Source organism: Cervus elaphus, chromosome 22, assembly GCF_910594005.1.
Source record: "Cervus elaphus chromosome 22, mCerEla1.1, whole genome shotgun sequence".
Taxonomy (NCBI): Eukaryota; Metazoa; Chordata; class Mammalia; order Artiodactyla; family Cervidae; genus Cervus; species Cervus elaphus.
In genome coordinates, this window is record NC_057836.1 from 58173129 (window position 1) to 58189072 (window position 15944).

At 39.5% G+C, this 15944-nt stretch overlaps 1 protein-coding gene across 3 annotated transcripts in view; it reads left to right on the forward strand.

Annotated features, from left to right (window-relative positions):
* The first annotated feature begins 388 nt into the window (after positions 1-388).
* Positions 389-15944, forward strand: part of CDK17 (cyclin dependent kinase 17) — a 101624-nt gene continuing 86068 nt past the window's right edge. Inside the window, exon 1 of one of the 3 annotated variants that reach the window (XM_043881399.1) lies at positions 389-555. Coding sequence is in view for 2 of the 3 variants with exons in the window: in XM_043881398.1 (XP_043737333.1) it covers positions 1237-1426 (190 nt within the window). In the remaining variant the exon portion in view is untranslated. Of the gene's footprint in view, positions 556-1169; positions 1427-15944 lie in introns of those variants that run through there. The other 2 variants (XM_043881398.1, XM_043881397.1) reach the window with 2 other exon arrangements.

Genomic DNA, 15944 nt, shown 5'->3' on the forward strand with positions numbered 1-15944 from the left:
CTCCCGCAGCCGGTCGCCTTTCTCTGCCGCTGCTGGTTGGAGCGTTTCAATAAAAGTCTTTTTTCTCTTGCGCTCTCTCTCCCCGGGGAAACAGGCGGAGGCGTCAATCCGCAGCCGCCGAGTGAGAAAGCGACGCACACGCAGCGGCGAGCGTCTCGTCGGCTCGGCACCGTCCGGCGGCCCCAGAGAAGAAGCCCGTGTCCGGCCCGGCCGCCTCAGCCGGGCGTCGGCGCCTCCCTGCCCGCCCCGCTCCCACCCCGGCTCCTCCAAGGGGATTAGTGGGCCGCCCGCGCGACTCGGCGGCCCGGGAGCCATGTTGTCCGGGGGGCTTGGCAACGCGTGAGGGACCCGCGGCCCCTGCCGGAGGCTCGGAATCTTCGGCGAGAGCTGGAACGCGGCTGCGGCGGCGGAGGCCTGCGCGGCGGAGGCGCCTCGGGTCGGCCAGAGGCTGGGACCCGGACCTGCATCCGGTCGCCGCGGGCGTCGGCGGAGCCGCTTTGCCTCTCCGCCTCCCTCGCCTCGCCTGCTCTCGGGACGCAGCCCCCGCACTTGCTGGTGAGTTGGCGGCCGGCGACCGCGCGGGGCTTTCCCTCCTGCCCCGCCGACCCCGGGCGGAGCGGGGCCGCAGGGTGCCTGGGACTGGGGGCCGGGGCGGGCGGCTGGGTAGGGGCGCGGGAGGCTCGGGCCCGGTCGGAAGTTGAGAGAGGGCGGCGCGGCGCAGGGGGCTCCCTGGTGCCTGTCGTCCCTGGGGTCCAGCGCGGACCCCGGGCACTTCCCCGGGCGGGGGGTGGGGGTGGGTGTCTGACGTTCTGGCTCCTTCGCGGGAGGCGCCTTCAGCCGCCGCCGCGCCCGTGTTTGCTACCGTCTTGGTCTCCGGGGGCAGGCCGGTCTCCCCGCGAGGCCGAGGAGGGGAAGAGGCAGAAAGTCTCCCGAGACACAAAGGTCCCCTCGGCGGGGGTGGAGCTGCGGGAGCGGGCGGCGCAGCTCCGAGGGGAAGGAAGGGGCGCGGGTCCGCGGGAGGTGGGCGAAGAGGCGGCGGCCGCCGCGTTTCCAGCTCCTTGGAGACGCCGGGGGTGTGCGCGGGTGGGGAGCGGGAGGAGGAGGAGCCCTCGCGTGGGGAGCCGGCCGAGACAAAGCTCGGGGCAGCCTCCCGCTGGCGGGTCACACCCCTGAGTATTGGCCAGAGCAGAGGTGGAGGGAAGGTGGGAAACCCCAGTAGCCGATGGGGAGGGGGAGATGAAGGGGCTGCCAAGTACTGTCCTCTGCGTCGCAGTTGCTTTTCTCAGGGTTTTTGTGCCCGATGGTTTTTGCTCCCCAACTCGGCTGGAGAGCTCCAGATCTGCTCCCTCCCATCACCCCCTCCTTGCTACACTGACTCTCCTGCGGTTTTCCCCTCGTTCTTCCCTTCTCACCCACTCCTTTTCGGGTAAGCAGTATTATGCCTTCTGCTTGGGGAACGTTTGCTAATGACAGGATGTCTGAGCTTGTTCTGACCCTGAACTGCCTTGAACTCCTCTCTTCCTCCCACCCTTTCCTTTCTGGGATCTTAAAATGTCACATGGCCGTTAACAATTAGCTTTTCTTCTGCAAAAATGGCAAAAGCTTGTAGCTGAAATCCATGGCGCTCCTCCTCTATATCAGTGTGTCCACCAGAGACACGTCGTTGTCATGGATTATCCCCTTTTACTTATTAGCCAAATTAACGTTTTAGATACAGAAGTGGCAAATTTTGTTTTGAGTTTTGACTTCCTAGGGTCAGCAAGTATATCCCTGGCAGCCACTAGATATTCTGTCACTTATCAGGAAATGCTTGACTTAGACAATTGTTTACTCAAACTTTGCTGGTTCTTTCTCGAGTCTTTGTTGAAGGATTTCTTTTAAAAGGCTCTTACGTAAGAAGGTCAGAGTAACAAATCTGAAATTACTGTATTTTAGGCGTATTGACCATTAGAAGAAAATGAATGGGATTTTTTAAGATCTTTGATGTCCTGAGTAAAGGAAAGCCTTCCTAGAAGCTAGAAATAAGGTTCAACCATACTGTAAGAAAAGGACTTGCTAGCATTTAATTGGTTTTGTTCTGTTCTTTTATAAGATTAAGTAGTTGGTTTATTTATTAAATGTTGATGTTGCTTTGTTAATGAAGTCATTTCAGTCTTTGTATTCCTAATATCTGCATACTTCCATAAACAATGGGTTGGAACAAAAGAAAAAATGTGGCTATATTTAAGGAATTTTTTTTTTTTTTTTAATGGAAGGGATTTCCAGATGTAGAAGCGGTAACCTTTTATCTGGTAAATTATGTTATGGGCCAGGAAGACTAATGGTTTTGAATACTGGGCTTCAAAGAATTTTGTCTTTGAATTTAAGCTGTTTTAAAATGACTGTGCAAATACTTTATTGATTTTTTTTTTTTAACAGCAAAAAGAAAAACATGTTGAAATGTGTTTGACATCACTGTTGATAATCATTGTAAGAATAGTCACATCTTGCTGCTTATTGCCATTAAAATGGTGACACTATAAAAATTGTGAAAGGGACTTCAGTTTAGGGATCAGTCTGAATTGAAAGACTCCCTAAATTCTTTGTGAAATTAACAGGTTATATCATTAATAATCAATGTTTCATATATTTATTGAAAGTCTGTATTGAGGATACACTGATCCCCCCCACATAATTATTAGTGTCTAATTAGTTCCTTGAAGTTTTCTCCTCACTAGAAGGAAATCTACCAAAAAGTTAACAAAGATCTGGGTAGTGGGACTTACAGATGAGTAAAAATACATTTCTGTATCTTTCAAATTTTCAGTTGACCTTTACAGTCAGTTAAAAAAAAAAAAAAAAAGAATGAAATTCTTGTTAAAAAAAAAGTTGTCTTGTTAATATTCTGATTTGCCTGTTACTAAAAGGAGCTTCTATAAAATCTGTAATGTGTTCTCATCTTTGGATTCAGGTCCATTAAAATCACTTTTAGTGTTAGATATTTGAAATAGTGCAGCTTGCCAAATGACTATGATTACCTGAAGAAAAAAGGAGGGGGGGGGGAAGCGATACATAGTAATGAAAAGGCAAAAAGATACATAGTAAGGATAAGGAAAGATGAAATTAGAATAATTAATTCCATGTATGATAGCGATTCAATGTGGTAGTGGTAGCTTTGTACACCAGCAGTCTTGTTCTAATAAGACATTGGTTTTACTAATAGAAAAATAAAATTTTTCTGTAGCACAAAATAGCTGTGTTGACTAAGGAAATTTAAAATTATATAAATGTTGATATATTTAGTTTTCATTTACCGGTTTAGTCCTGTGGTTATGGTGAAAAGAGATGGCTTGGAAAATTTACTCCGTCAATGCCTTTGTTTTTTCCCTTATTTTCAGCGGTGTTTTTCTCTTCTATTGGTGAAATAGTACTAACTAAAACACTGCAGAGATTGTGAACAATGGCTACTGAGATAGACATTCAAAAGTGAAGATAATGATGTTACTTAATATAAAAAAATTTTCCATGAACACAATTTTTGTCCTGATATTTTCTTTGTTATTGTCTAATAGTACTGAATATTTATAGGGCATTACATTTTGAATCTTTATTACTGTTCTCTAGTCTTAATAAAAATTAGAGCATCATGACATGACATTTATATGGCTTTTATACTTCCATGATGTGTAATTGTAATGAATGTATTGCTGTATTATAGAAAAAAACATTATAAGTTAAATCCAGCTTATAAAATATTCTTTATAGAGTATTTTATCTATTTTAAAAGTTGTCCCCTTTCATATATGTGAAGGAAAAACAGTTCTTTGAATTTTGAATGTGTAGTTTCTGCTTAATCTTTTAAATGGATAAAGTATTTAAAATGCATTTTGTAAACTGATTATGACACTTTGCATTTGAAATAATGAAGATAAACAGTAGGTTGATGGTATCTTAAAATGTGCTTTATATAGTATCTATGAAGTAAAAAACAGCCTACGATAGAAAACCTGGTATAATTTACTAGCATTCAGCTTACAGTGTTGGCAGTTTCTTTGAACTGGTGGGGAGAGGACCTATTAGACTGACTTTAAAAAAAAGATTTCTGTGAGATACTTACAAAATTAAGCCAAGAATTTTTACTGTCATTCGTGAATTCTTTGTCATTGTTTTGCTGTCAAATTTTTTAGTGGCAGTCAGTTTGATATCTGCAAAATATTTGACCTGAAAAGAGAAATTGTTAAGGACCAGAAAAATAGAGCGAATGTATCTGAGGTGCAGCTTACCTTTCCTAGCCAGTCTTCCTCTCTATTGGCCAACTGGCAAAATCAGTAGACGTCTATCAGTAATTCTAATAGGTGGGGTGCCTACTATAAATAATGCTATGTTCTGCTGTAACATATGATATTGAACACTGTATGTAAGGAGGTAGACTTACAGATCCATGACTTTGGGATAATTGAAAGTTGTCTATAATTTTCTTAAAGTTAAAATTAGTTCACCTTATTTGAGCAGGTGCCAAATTTTATTGTGATAAAATTTCATCCTTAATGAAATCCATCCATTCATCTGTTCATCCATGTCTGAAGTGCGTGTCTACCCCCGTACTACCACTGTGGTCAGCACTAGGATACAGAGATGAGGAAACTGGTATGTAGATATTACAGTGCTGTGACATTTGGAGAGAAATTCTCTTTTTTGAGGACAATGTTACTTCCTTGAAGTTGTCTTTGATTCATTCTGGCAGAGTTACTGTGATCCTGCTATAGCATTTATGTCTACTATAGGACTCAACAGGGCCTCCCTTGTGGCGCTAGTGGTAAAGAACCTGCTTGCCAGTAGAGGAAATTTAAGAGCAGAGGTTCAGTCCCTGGGTTGGGAAGATCCCCTGAAGAAGAGCATGGCAACCCACTCCAGTATTCATGCCTGGAAAATCCTCAAGGACAGAGGAGCCTGGTGGGCTACAGTCCATGGGGTCGCAAAGAGTCAGACACAGCTAAGCGACTTAGCACCCTGTGTGGAACTTAATACATTGTGTTGTAATTAATTATTTACAAGTGTTCACCCTTTTGACTGCTTTGTGCACCAGAGGGACCATGCTTTTTAAATTTTGGTATTTCCCCCATATGTATTGCTTAATTGAGTGAATGAAGTGATGGAATTAGAAAAAATATTGAATTAGTAAATAAGAGTCAGGTTAGTTATGGCCTAGAAATAGTCAATTAATTTTGATACAGTAGAAAATAAAGAGCCTGTGTTTCGTGTATGTTGTGTTTTTATGAGAGTGATCTGGAAGCAGTTAGTAGGCCAATTGTGGAGGGGCAATAACTTGGTATTATTGGGCCTTTTAAATTACATGTGAGATATATGCAAATGAAAAGAAAAGAGATGTAATCTTCAAAGATTATTCTTTTACACAAATCAGATACAATATCTAATTTGTATACAATTACAACATCTACATGTAAATACAAGGTGTGTGTGCGCATGTGCTTGGTCAGTTGTGTCCTTCTCTTTGCCACTCCGTGGACTGTAGCCTGCTAAACTCTGTCCATGGGGTTTTCCAGGCAAGAATATTGGAGTGGGTTGCCATTTCCTCCTCTAGGGGATCTTCTGAACTGAGGATTTAACCCATGCTTCCTGATTCTCCTGCATTGGCAGGCGAGTTCTTTACCACTCTGCCACCTGGGAAGCCCATGTGAATAAAATGGCTGTTTTTAAAGGTCTAAAAACATTGGTTAATATCAAGAATAAGATTTGGATAAAATTTCATCCTTAATGAAATCCAACTGTTTAGCTGTAGAGTACTAGACTTAAATTCATTAAAATACAGAATTGCACTCAGAACAGTGCATTTAATGTCATTCCTGTTAACCTTATAGTTTATGTATATATACACTTTTCATTGAAATTACTGTACTTAAAACTGCTTTATTGTATACTTTTAAAATTAGACATTTCATTGAGGTTTTTAAAATTGTGTTTTAAATTATATCTTTGATATAGTGTGTTATAAAAACTAGATTTGAGAAATCAGATTATAGCTAGATAATATCTTGATGTGATATTTAAAAAGTTTACACAATTTGTAAGATTTGATGCTTTTTCATATTCAAAAAATTATATGGCCTTAAAATGCTGAGAATGTTTATATGAGTTAAATTTTCAAGATGATATATACCTACATTTTGTCACTCCAGAAACAGAAGTTAGCATTGTATTTTGCAGTAATTTTTGTCTGTAAGTTTGTGAACATGGATTTTTGCCATTCCTTCTCCAGATATTTACATTTCCGTTTTCATCTGACCCGTTTTTTTCCAGGAAGCTATAAAATGGTTGACATTTTAAGTTTTAGCTATAATTTTTTGGAAAAAAACTCTGCAACACATTTCTATTATGTAAAGTTTAGAATTGATTGTAGTTTTCTCCCCCCCCCCCCAATAAAGACTGCTTCAGTAATAACTAATAACTATGTGATCTTGATCTAGTTAAACTCTTCAGGGTCATTTTCTTCGGAATGACAGTCCCTACTTTATAGGGTTACAGAAATTAAATGGTATGTATAGAAGATTTTGCAAAGTACCTTGCACCTAGTGAGTACTCAGCAATTATTATTATTACTCTGCATTATAGTGGGAAAAACTTGGTTATGGTACTAGAATTGCTTTGCAGAGCCATTGCTTCAGGTTGATGAATGTCTAAGTAAGTGATTCACAAGGATAATTGAGTCAAAATCATCTCTGGCTTTTTAAACTATAGATATACCCCATGGATTTTCTAATATGCCTCTCACCGAATTTGAGAATCAATGTGTTAGTGAGTTAATGTTACTAATGGGTGTATGTTGCACCCTTTATGTGTATTGGCAGGAGGGGCATAGCATAGGCTAGCGGACTGAAGTAGGATATTCATCGTTGTTTCTTATCTAATGACCGCTAGGAATAAAACTGTCAAAATCTTCCTGATGAGCACATTGATAAGCTTTTCCTTCGGGCCAACCAAAGTTTTCTTGTAGCCGTCTGCCCTGTTTCTCTGTGCTATGCCGTTTATTTGACATCTTAATGGTCTAGACAATATATATATGCTTTCCTTCTTAAAGAGTTTTATGTGTGAGTCAGATTTTCTGAAGTCAAAATAGAATAACAGCTAATAAAACTTACCCATCAAAAAAAGGAAACTAGTTTTGCATTTTTCCGTCGTCATAAAATCTGCTTAGATTTTTTCTGTTTACTTTGTTTTTATTTTCTTATTTGTAGGTCAGTGGCCTTAACCTGATTAAAAACGACAAAACTAGAAGCCTCTGTGTGTGTGTAAAATTTCAAGCTCTGTCCTAGAGCAACTGAATTGGGATACTCTGGGTTTGGGTTTTTAAAAAATATTTCAAGTAGTTCTTGAATTTTAGAGGCATTGTTCTAGGATTTAGCTTAGTTTCAAGGGGAGGAACCACTCATATATAAGTTAAAGGCAAAGTGATTAAAAACTTTCATCATTCTATCTTATTTTTTTCTTTTTATTCTATTTTATATTCCCTAATTTAATTGTGTTTGGGGGGAGGTTTTCTTAGGTTGATGTACAAGTCTTCTGTTGCAGTTATTTTATTTACTTTAGTGAATGTTTTCGTCTTGCTTTTTTAGTTTGGTTGGTCAAAAGGTAAACTGAGGGGACTTCCCTGTCGGTCCAGTGGTTAAGACTCCACTGCAGTGGGAATGGCTTTGATCCTTGGTTGGGGAACTAAGATCCTGCTTGCCATGCAGTGCAACCAAAAAAAAAAAAAAAAAAAAAGTGAAAAACCAGTAAACTGAGGTACATAAAAAATTTTCAACTTTATTTGAGCATACCTTGATTTGAATCAGGCAGTGCCAAGCCACAAGTGCTTAGGAGTGCTCCACCAATAGGAGGAGGATGGAGGTTTTTATAGAGAAGACATGGAAGCAAAGAAAGGAAATTAACTTGACTGGCTATAGTTTAAGTGATAGCCTTATTTAGGAAAGCCTAGTTGGTTGGTTGTTCTTAAGTTTAATTTTCTCAGATACAAGTGTATTGAGTCTGGCTTAGGTTTTAGTTTGCTTACATAGACTACCAAAGCATTGGGACCACCCCAGTCTAATGCCCATCTTGTTCAATTATTTTAGTTTCTTTCCAGTGTCTTATGGTTTTCTGCCTCTATAGTCTCAATTATTATGTTTTGAAAATAATCTTTTAAATATAAGAACATAAAATAATGTAGAAAATAGACTTTAAATTCCCTTACAGTGGTTATCATCTTCAAATAGTTGTCTTTTTTCTTATTTAGAGTTAAATATTTTTGCCTAAGATCCTTTTTATAATTAAGTTTTTATGGTAATATTAATTTTATGGTTATAATTTTTAGTGGTTAATCATCAGTTCATCAAAAGAAGTTTAAACATTTCATAGTGGTTGATAATTATTAAATTATAACTTTTAAATTTTCACTATTTTAAATTGTGCAAGGACAAACTCCAGCATGTGACGCACCACCCCCATTTTACATTTCCTTAGGATGACTAGATATACAGAAATGGAACTCCCCACATCAAAGCCTATGAACCTTTTCTGGTAATGTCTGTTGTACCAGTGCCACCAATAATCTACCACATCTGTTTTCAGTGACACTAATATTTAGAATATTTGCTTCTGATAATTTGCTTATACAAAGATAACCATTTTGTTTGAATTTCTTTGATTGCTAGGATGTTGGTTTTTGTTGTTTTTTTCTTCCCTCTGTATTGTCCCCTCAAACTGCTGGGGAGGAGACTATTAGCTTTCCCTAAATCCTTACAGCTTTTTTTGTTGTTGTTCAGTTCAGTTCCAGAGAAGGCAATGGCACCCCACTCCAGTACTCTTGCCTGGAAAATCCCATGGACAGAGGAGCCTAGTAGGCTGCAGTCCATGGGGTCCCTAAGAGTCGGACACGACTGAGTGACTTTACTTTCACTTTTCACTTTCATGCATTGGAGAAGGATGGCAGCCCACTCTAGTGTTCTTGCCTGGAGAATCCCAGGGACGGGGGAGCCTGGTGGGCTGCCGTCTATGGGGTCGCACAGAGTCGGACACGACTGAAGCGACTTAGCAGCACTAGCAGTTCAGTTTAATCGCTCAGTCGTGTCTGACTGTTTGCGCCCCCATGGACTGCAGCACCCCAGGCCTCCCTGTCCATCACCAACTCCCAGACTTTACTCAATTTCATGTCCATTGAGTCGGTGATGCCATCCAGCCATCTCATCCTCTGTCATCCCCTTCTCCTCCCGCCTTCAATCTTTCCCAGCATCAGGGTCTTTTCCAGTGAGTGAGTCAGTTCTTCGCATCAGGTGGCCAGTGTATTGGAGTTGCAGCTTAAACATCAGTTCTTCCAATGAATATTCAGGACTGATTTCCTTTGGGATGGACTGGTTTGATCTCCTTGCAGTCCAAGGAATTCTCAAGAGCCTTCTCCAACACTGCAGTTCAAAAGCATCTATTCTTCAGTGCTCAACTTTCTTTATAGTCCACCTCTCACATCCATACATGACTACTGGAAAAATCATAGCTTTGACTAGAGTTGTTATTTTGTGATATTTTCTTTGTATCAAATTACTACATATAAAGCTTTTTTTCTTTTCTAAAGTCAGAGAATTCATTTTGGTGATCCATGTGTTCTTGTACTATTCCCAGCTTATTTTAACTTTTCACCATGTTATATCTTCCTGCCTGGTATGGCAAGATGCTGAATATTTTCTCCCAATAATTTTGATATTATATATGTATTCTTATTCTACTTTTGTAAATGACAGGCAAAAAAAAAAAAAAGATATAGTTGTCTCCTTTTTTTTCCCCCAAAACTGGTCTTCTCTGCTATAAAATTTTAATCCTAAATAGGTCAACACATCTAATAAGAAATGTATTAAGAATCAGGATAGACTTCTATTTACTTAGTCCAGATTATGCCATGTAAAGAGCATCTCAGTAAAACTTATGTAAATTATGATAGGTTTTATCCATTTCATGCTCTCACTAAAGGTGGACTTAAAATAATTAACCTGAGGAGAATGAGGGAATGGCTTTTAGCCAAGGGTATTAGGTAGATTTCTCAGAGGAGATGCTAAAGATAATTAGCTCTACAAACAGAAAAGAAGGGACGCATTCTCGGATAAAAGACGTGGGTGAAAAGGAGGTATGAGTAAAGACTTTAAGCATTATTTTAAAAGACTACATTCTCTATCAACCACTTGTAGTATAATAGGAATAGAGAAATAGAGGTTGCTTATGGGCATAGTGGTAGAAGATGAGATCGGAGAGGGAGATACACCAGCAAGGAGTTTGGATTTTATTCACCAGTGGAACATTTTTAGGCAGAATATAATCTTCTCTACTGTGAGTTTTGGGAAAGTTTTGTGAACAGCTGCAAGTGAGCTACTTCTGAGTGTTGAATGGACAGCTTTTTGTGATGGAGGCCTCAGAGGATTGCTTTCCTACTTTAAAAAGAGCTACCTGTGCCCTTGTTCTCTGGTTTGGTTCACCTCAGAAACATGAAAATTATTTTACTGGCTCTTAGGAGAACTTGGATGTGTGTTTTTATTTGCAGACCCCTGCCATTTTTATCTTCCAATGAGAATATGTTTCTTTATGTTAGAAATTGGTTTCACCATTTTCTTGGGGAAATAGAAAAAAATGGTAAATTTTAGCTTATAGAAATAATAGATACTTTTAATTAACCTTAAGTATCAGCTTACTAGTCAATAACACAAATATTGTGCTTATACAGATGATTTTGTAGTTCTTTAGACTTTATCTTTGTGTTAATAACGAAGGTGATTTTACAGCACTATAATTATTTGTCTAATAGTAATTCAGTTAAGTTCTGAGAATAGGCTCATTTTAGCAGGTAGAGTACATTTCAGCATTTTTTTTTTTTTTAATTAAAGCTTGCAATGAAATTTTGGTACATAATTGTCCCTAAGCAGGAGCTTTCTTGTCTCATAATATACTTACTCTTCAGAAATGATTCTCTCCCTTCCCCATTCTTTTTTTCTATTTGAACCCTTCAAATATTTTTACAGATGTAGGCATTGAAAATTCTTTGCAGAAATTAAAATTAAAAATTTTTTGAATAAGTAATATGATTATGGGGCTCCCCAGGTGGTGCTTGTGGTAAAAAACCTGCTTGCTAATGCAGGTTAGACGTTAACAGATGCGGTTTCTGTCCCTGCGTTGGGAAGATTCCGTGGAGAGGAGGGCACCACAGCCCACTCCAGTATTCTTGGCTTGAGAATCCCCGTGGACAGTGGAGCCTGGCAGGCTGCAGTTGGTCGGGTGGTGCAGAGTCAGACACAACTGAAGCGTCTTACTTAGCATGCACCCAGTGTGGTTATAAACCTAGAAGTGTGTATAGAGACACACAAGGGTTTTGTTTCCTCTTTTGCTTTCTTCTGGTTTTTCCTCACACACCTTTTATAGGCAGACATTTCTTTTAGTATCCTGCTTATTTTTCCAGGTGTTTCTTGGCAAATGTAAATAAATGTATATTTTTAAAGTTTGGAGGCTTTTTTCATATATAAAGATCTTCCTTATTTTTAATGGTGGTTGTATTCTATTGGATATATGGTCACTCAGTCCTCTGTGGGTCTTTGTGTTGTTTCCTATTTTTTGCCATTATTTTGCCAGACAAATAACATATGTGTACCATTTGCATAAGCCAATGGATAGCTCATGATCCAAGAGCATTCAGCAAACTAACATCATGGCATCCAGTCCCATTATTTCATGACAAGTAGTTGGGGGAAAAGTGGAAACAGTAGCAGATTTTCTTTTCTTGGACTCCAAAATAACTTGGATGGTGATTGCAGCCGTGAATTTAAAAGATGCTTTTTCTTTGGAATGAAAGCTATGACAAAGCTAGATGGCATATTAAAATGCAGAAATATCACTTTGCCAACAAGGGTCCATATTGTCAAAGCTACAGTTTTTCCTGTATGCAGGTCAGGAAGCAACAGTTAGAACCGGACATGGAACAACAGACTGGTTCCAAATAGGAAAAGGAGTACGTCAAAGCTGTGTATTGTCACCCTACTTATTTAACTTATTTGCAGAGTACATCATGAGAAACGCTGGGCTGGAAGAAGCACAAGCTGGAACCAAGATTCCCGAAAAATATCAATAACCTCAGATATGCAGACACCACCACCCTTATGGCAGAAAGGGGAGGAGCTAAAAAGCCTCTTGATGAAAGTGAAGGAGAGTGAAAAAGTTGGCTTAAAGCTCAACATTCAGAAAACTAGGATCATGGCATCTGGTCCCATCACTTCATGGGAAATAGATGGGGAAACAGTGTCAGACTTTATTTTTGGGGGCTCCAAAATCATGGCAGATGGTGATTGCAGCCATGAAATTAAAAGATGCTTACTCCTTGGAAGGAAAGTTATGACCAACCTAGATAGCATATTTAAAAGCAGAGACATTACTTTGCCAACAAAGGTCCGTCTAGTCAAGGCTGTGGTTTTTCCAGTAGTCATGTGTGGATGTGAGAGTTGGACTGTGAAGAAAGCTGAGTGACGAAGAATTGATGCTTTTGAACTGTGGTGTTGGAGAAGACTCTTGAGAGTACCTTGGACTGCAAGGACATCCAACCAGTCCATCCTAAAGGATATCAGTCCTGGGTGTTCATTGGAAGGACTGATGCTGAAGCTGAAACTCTAATACTTTGGCCACCTGATGCGAAGAGTTGACTCGTTGGAAAAGACCCTGATGCTGGGAAGGACTGGGGGCAGGAGGAGAAGGGGACGACAAAGGATGAGATGGCTGGATGGCATCACTGACTTGATGGATTTGGGTTTGGGTAGACTCCAGGTGTTGGTGATGAACAGGGAGGCCTGGCGTGCTGTGGTTCATGGGGTCGCAAAGAATCTGACAGGACTGAGCGAATGAACTGACTGACTGACAGTTTTTCCAGTAGTCGTGTATGGATGTGAGAGTTGGACCATAAAGAAGGCTGAGCACTGAAGAATTGATGCTTTTGAACTGTGGTGTTGAAGAAGACTCTTGAGAGCTCCTTGGACAGCAAGAATATCAAACCAGTCAGTCCTAAAGGGAATCAGTCCTGAATATTCTTTGAAAGGATTGATGCTTGAATACTTTGGCCACCTGTTGTGAAGAACTGACTCTTTGGAAAAGACCCTGATCTTGAGAAAGACTTGAGAGCAGAAGAGGGCAGCAGAGGATGAAATGGCTGGATGTCATCACCGACTCAATGGACATGAGTTGAGCAAAGTCTGGAAGATAGTGAAGGACTCGGAAGCCTGGGGTGCTGCAGTCCATGGGGTTGCAAAGACTTAGTGAGACTTGCAAGACTTAGTGACTAAACAATAACAATAGCAACATAGTCTAAAAGCAAGGATTTCCCTAAAATTCCCATGTTGAAACCTAATCCCCAGTGTAATGGTATTTGGAAGTGGGACCCTTAGGAGATGCTTATGCCATGAGGGTGGAGCTCTCATGAATGGAATTAATGGTAAGAAATCTAAGAGATCCCTTGTTCTGTGAAGACACAATGAGAAGACAGCAGTCTGTGAACTAGAAAGTGGGCTTTCATCAAATACTGAATATGCAGTAACGTTGGTCTTGGACTTCCCAGCCTGTGGAACTGTGAGAAAATAAATTTCTGTGGTTTATAAGCCACCTAGTCTAAAGTATTCTGTTATAGCAGCCTGAATAGGGTGAGAGAGTTAACTTCAGCAGTCATAAATTACATTGATAATGTGGTGTGTTGAGAATAGCACTTCACCTCTGTGGTCTTCCTCCCCCAAATTATAACCCAGGCTAATCGTGAGAAAAGCATCAAGCAAATCTCAGTTGAGGGATATTCCACAAAATAACTGAACAGTACTGTTGAAAACTGTCAGGGTCACCAAAACTGGGAACGTCTGAGAAACTGTCAGTGCCTAAAGTAGCCTGAGAAGATGATTATACTATAATGTGGTACACTGCATGGGATCCTGGAACAGCAAAAGAACATTAGATAAAAACTAATAAAATCTAAATAAAGACTTTAGTTAATTATATATCAGTTTTGGTTCATTAATTGTGACAAACCATGGTAATACAAGATCTAATAGCAGAAGCTAAGTGTGTGATATAGGGAGACTCTGTACTATCTTTGAAATTTTTCTGTAAATCTAAAACTATTATAAAACATTTATTAATAAAATTAGGTGTTTCTGTAATTCTTTTAGATGTATCTAAAAACTTTTGTTTAAGATCTGGTATAACTCCCACTGTGGTGTTTGTCTCATCATGAATAACATTGAGTATTTTTTTAATATGCTTAATGGGCATTTAACTTATTTATTCTGTTTGGTTGTTGGCCTTTTTCTTGTTAATTTCAGGAGTTCTCTATAAGGATATTAGCACTTTTTTAAAAAATTAAATTTATTTTTAATTGAAGGATAATTGCTTTACAGAATTTCATTTTCTGTCAAACATCAACATGAATCGGCCATAGGTATACACATGCCCCTCCCATCTCCCTCCCCATCCCACCGCCCCCCCCAGGTTGAGTTCCCCGAGACATACATTGACTCCCATTGGCTCTCTATTCTACATATGGTAGTGTAAGTTTCGATGGTCCTCTCTCCATACATCTCACCCTCTCCTCCCTTCTCACCGTGGCCATAAGTCTGTTCTCTGTATTTGTTTCTCCACTGATGCCTTGCAAATAAATTCATCAGTACCATCTTTCTAGATTCCATATATGGAATATATATGGAATATATATATGGAATCTAGTTCCCTGTAGGGAGATTAGCCCTTTTTGTGATATGGGTTGCAAGTATTTATGTATAGATTCTCTGATTTTTTTCATGCAGATTTTTCCTTTTTTATATGGTAGTTTTTTAGTGTTTCTGGATTTTGAAATATAGTTAGAAAAGTCTTCACCATTCCAAGGTTGTGAAGGAATTCATCCATATTTTCTTCTAGTACTTGTGATTTCCTTTTTTACACTTAGATCTTAAAAGTTTGAATTCTTCAGTTCCTCCCAATTATTGAGTCATTTTAAATGCTTAACCTTTTCTTTCATGCCTGTGTAAGCATGCCTGTGGCCTTATTGGTACTTTAAATGATTTATAGTAGAAGAAATCTTTATACATTTACTCTTGGTGGATATGAAGTTTAGACTTTCTAGAAAATACATTAAGCATTTCATTGTCTCTTAATTCTGAATCATGGCTTAAAAGTTTTACTGAAATAAAGACTCTTAAAGTTTCTTTTCACTGTTATACTGTTGTATATTTAGCAGTATTTTTTCTTCCAGATGATTAGCATTGTGGATTATTCGTATATTTAGTTTTTACCCCTTCCTATTTCTTCTTTGGTTCCTATTTCGATTATTAAACCTGTCTGTGATTTATCGTCTATCTTCCTTAGAACTCTTCAATGGTTTTATGGCCCCTTTGATGTCAGTAATCTCTTTATTTCATCTTATTTAGAAATTAGTTTTAACTCCCTAAGAAACTGGAACCAGTAGTGTCAGCATGTGTTGCCTAATACGGGGTGCTGATTTCTTACACCATTTTATGTAGGTGTTCATATTTTCCTCCTAGTACTTGTGAAACTAGGATTGCTGAGCTGAATTTTAACAGACATTTGAGAAACTGGTGGTGCTGTGGAATGTTGGTTACTAGAAAATACTACCCAAGATAACCTGGTGAGTTTGTTGCTTGTGATGGTAAAGGAGGACACCATCTTTCCTGAGTTGGTAGGATCTGCTGGGACAGGAGGGGTATGTGTATGGGTGAAAGAATGGCAGAGTTAGGAAGGAGAACAAAGTTGGTATATTTATTGAAAATTTGACGTCTTTAATGCAGGTATTTCAGTGTAGGAGCTTGATTAGAATTAGTAGAGATCATGATGTTATAGTTTAGGATTGATAGAGTAAAGCAAGGATTTTGAGGTGAGATTTTTTCCCCAGAATCTTG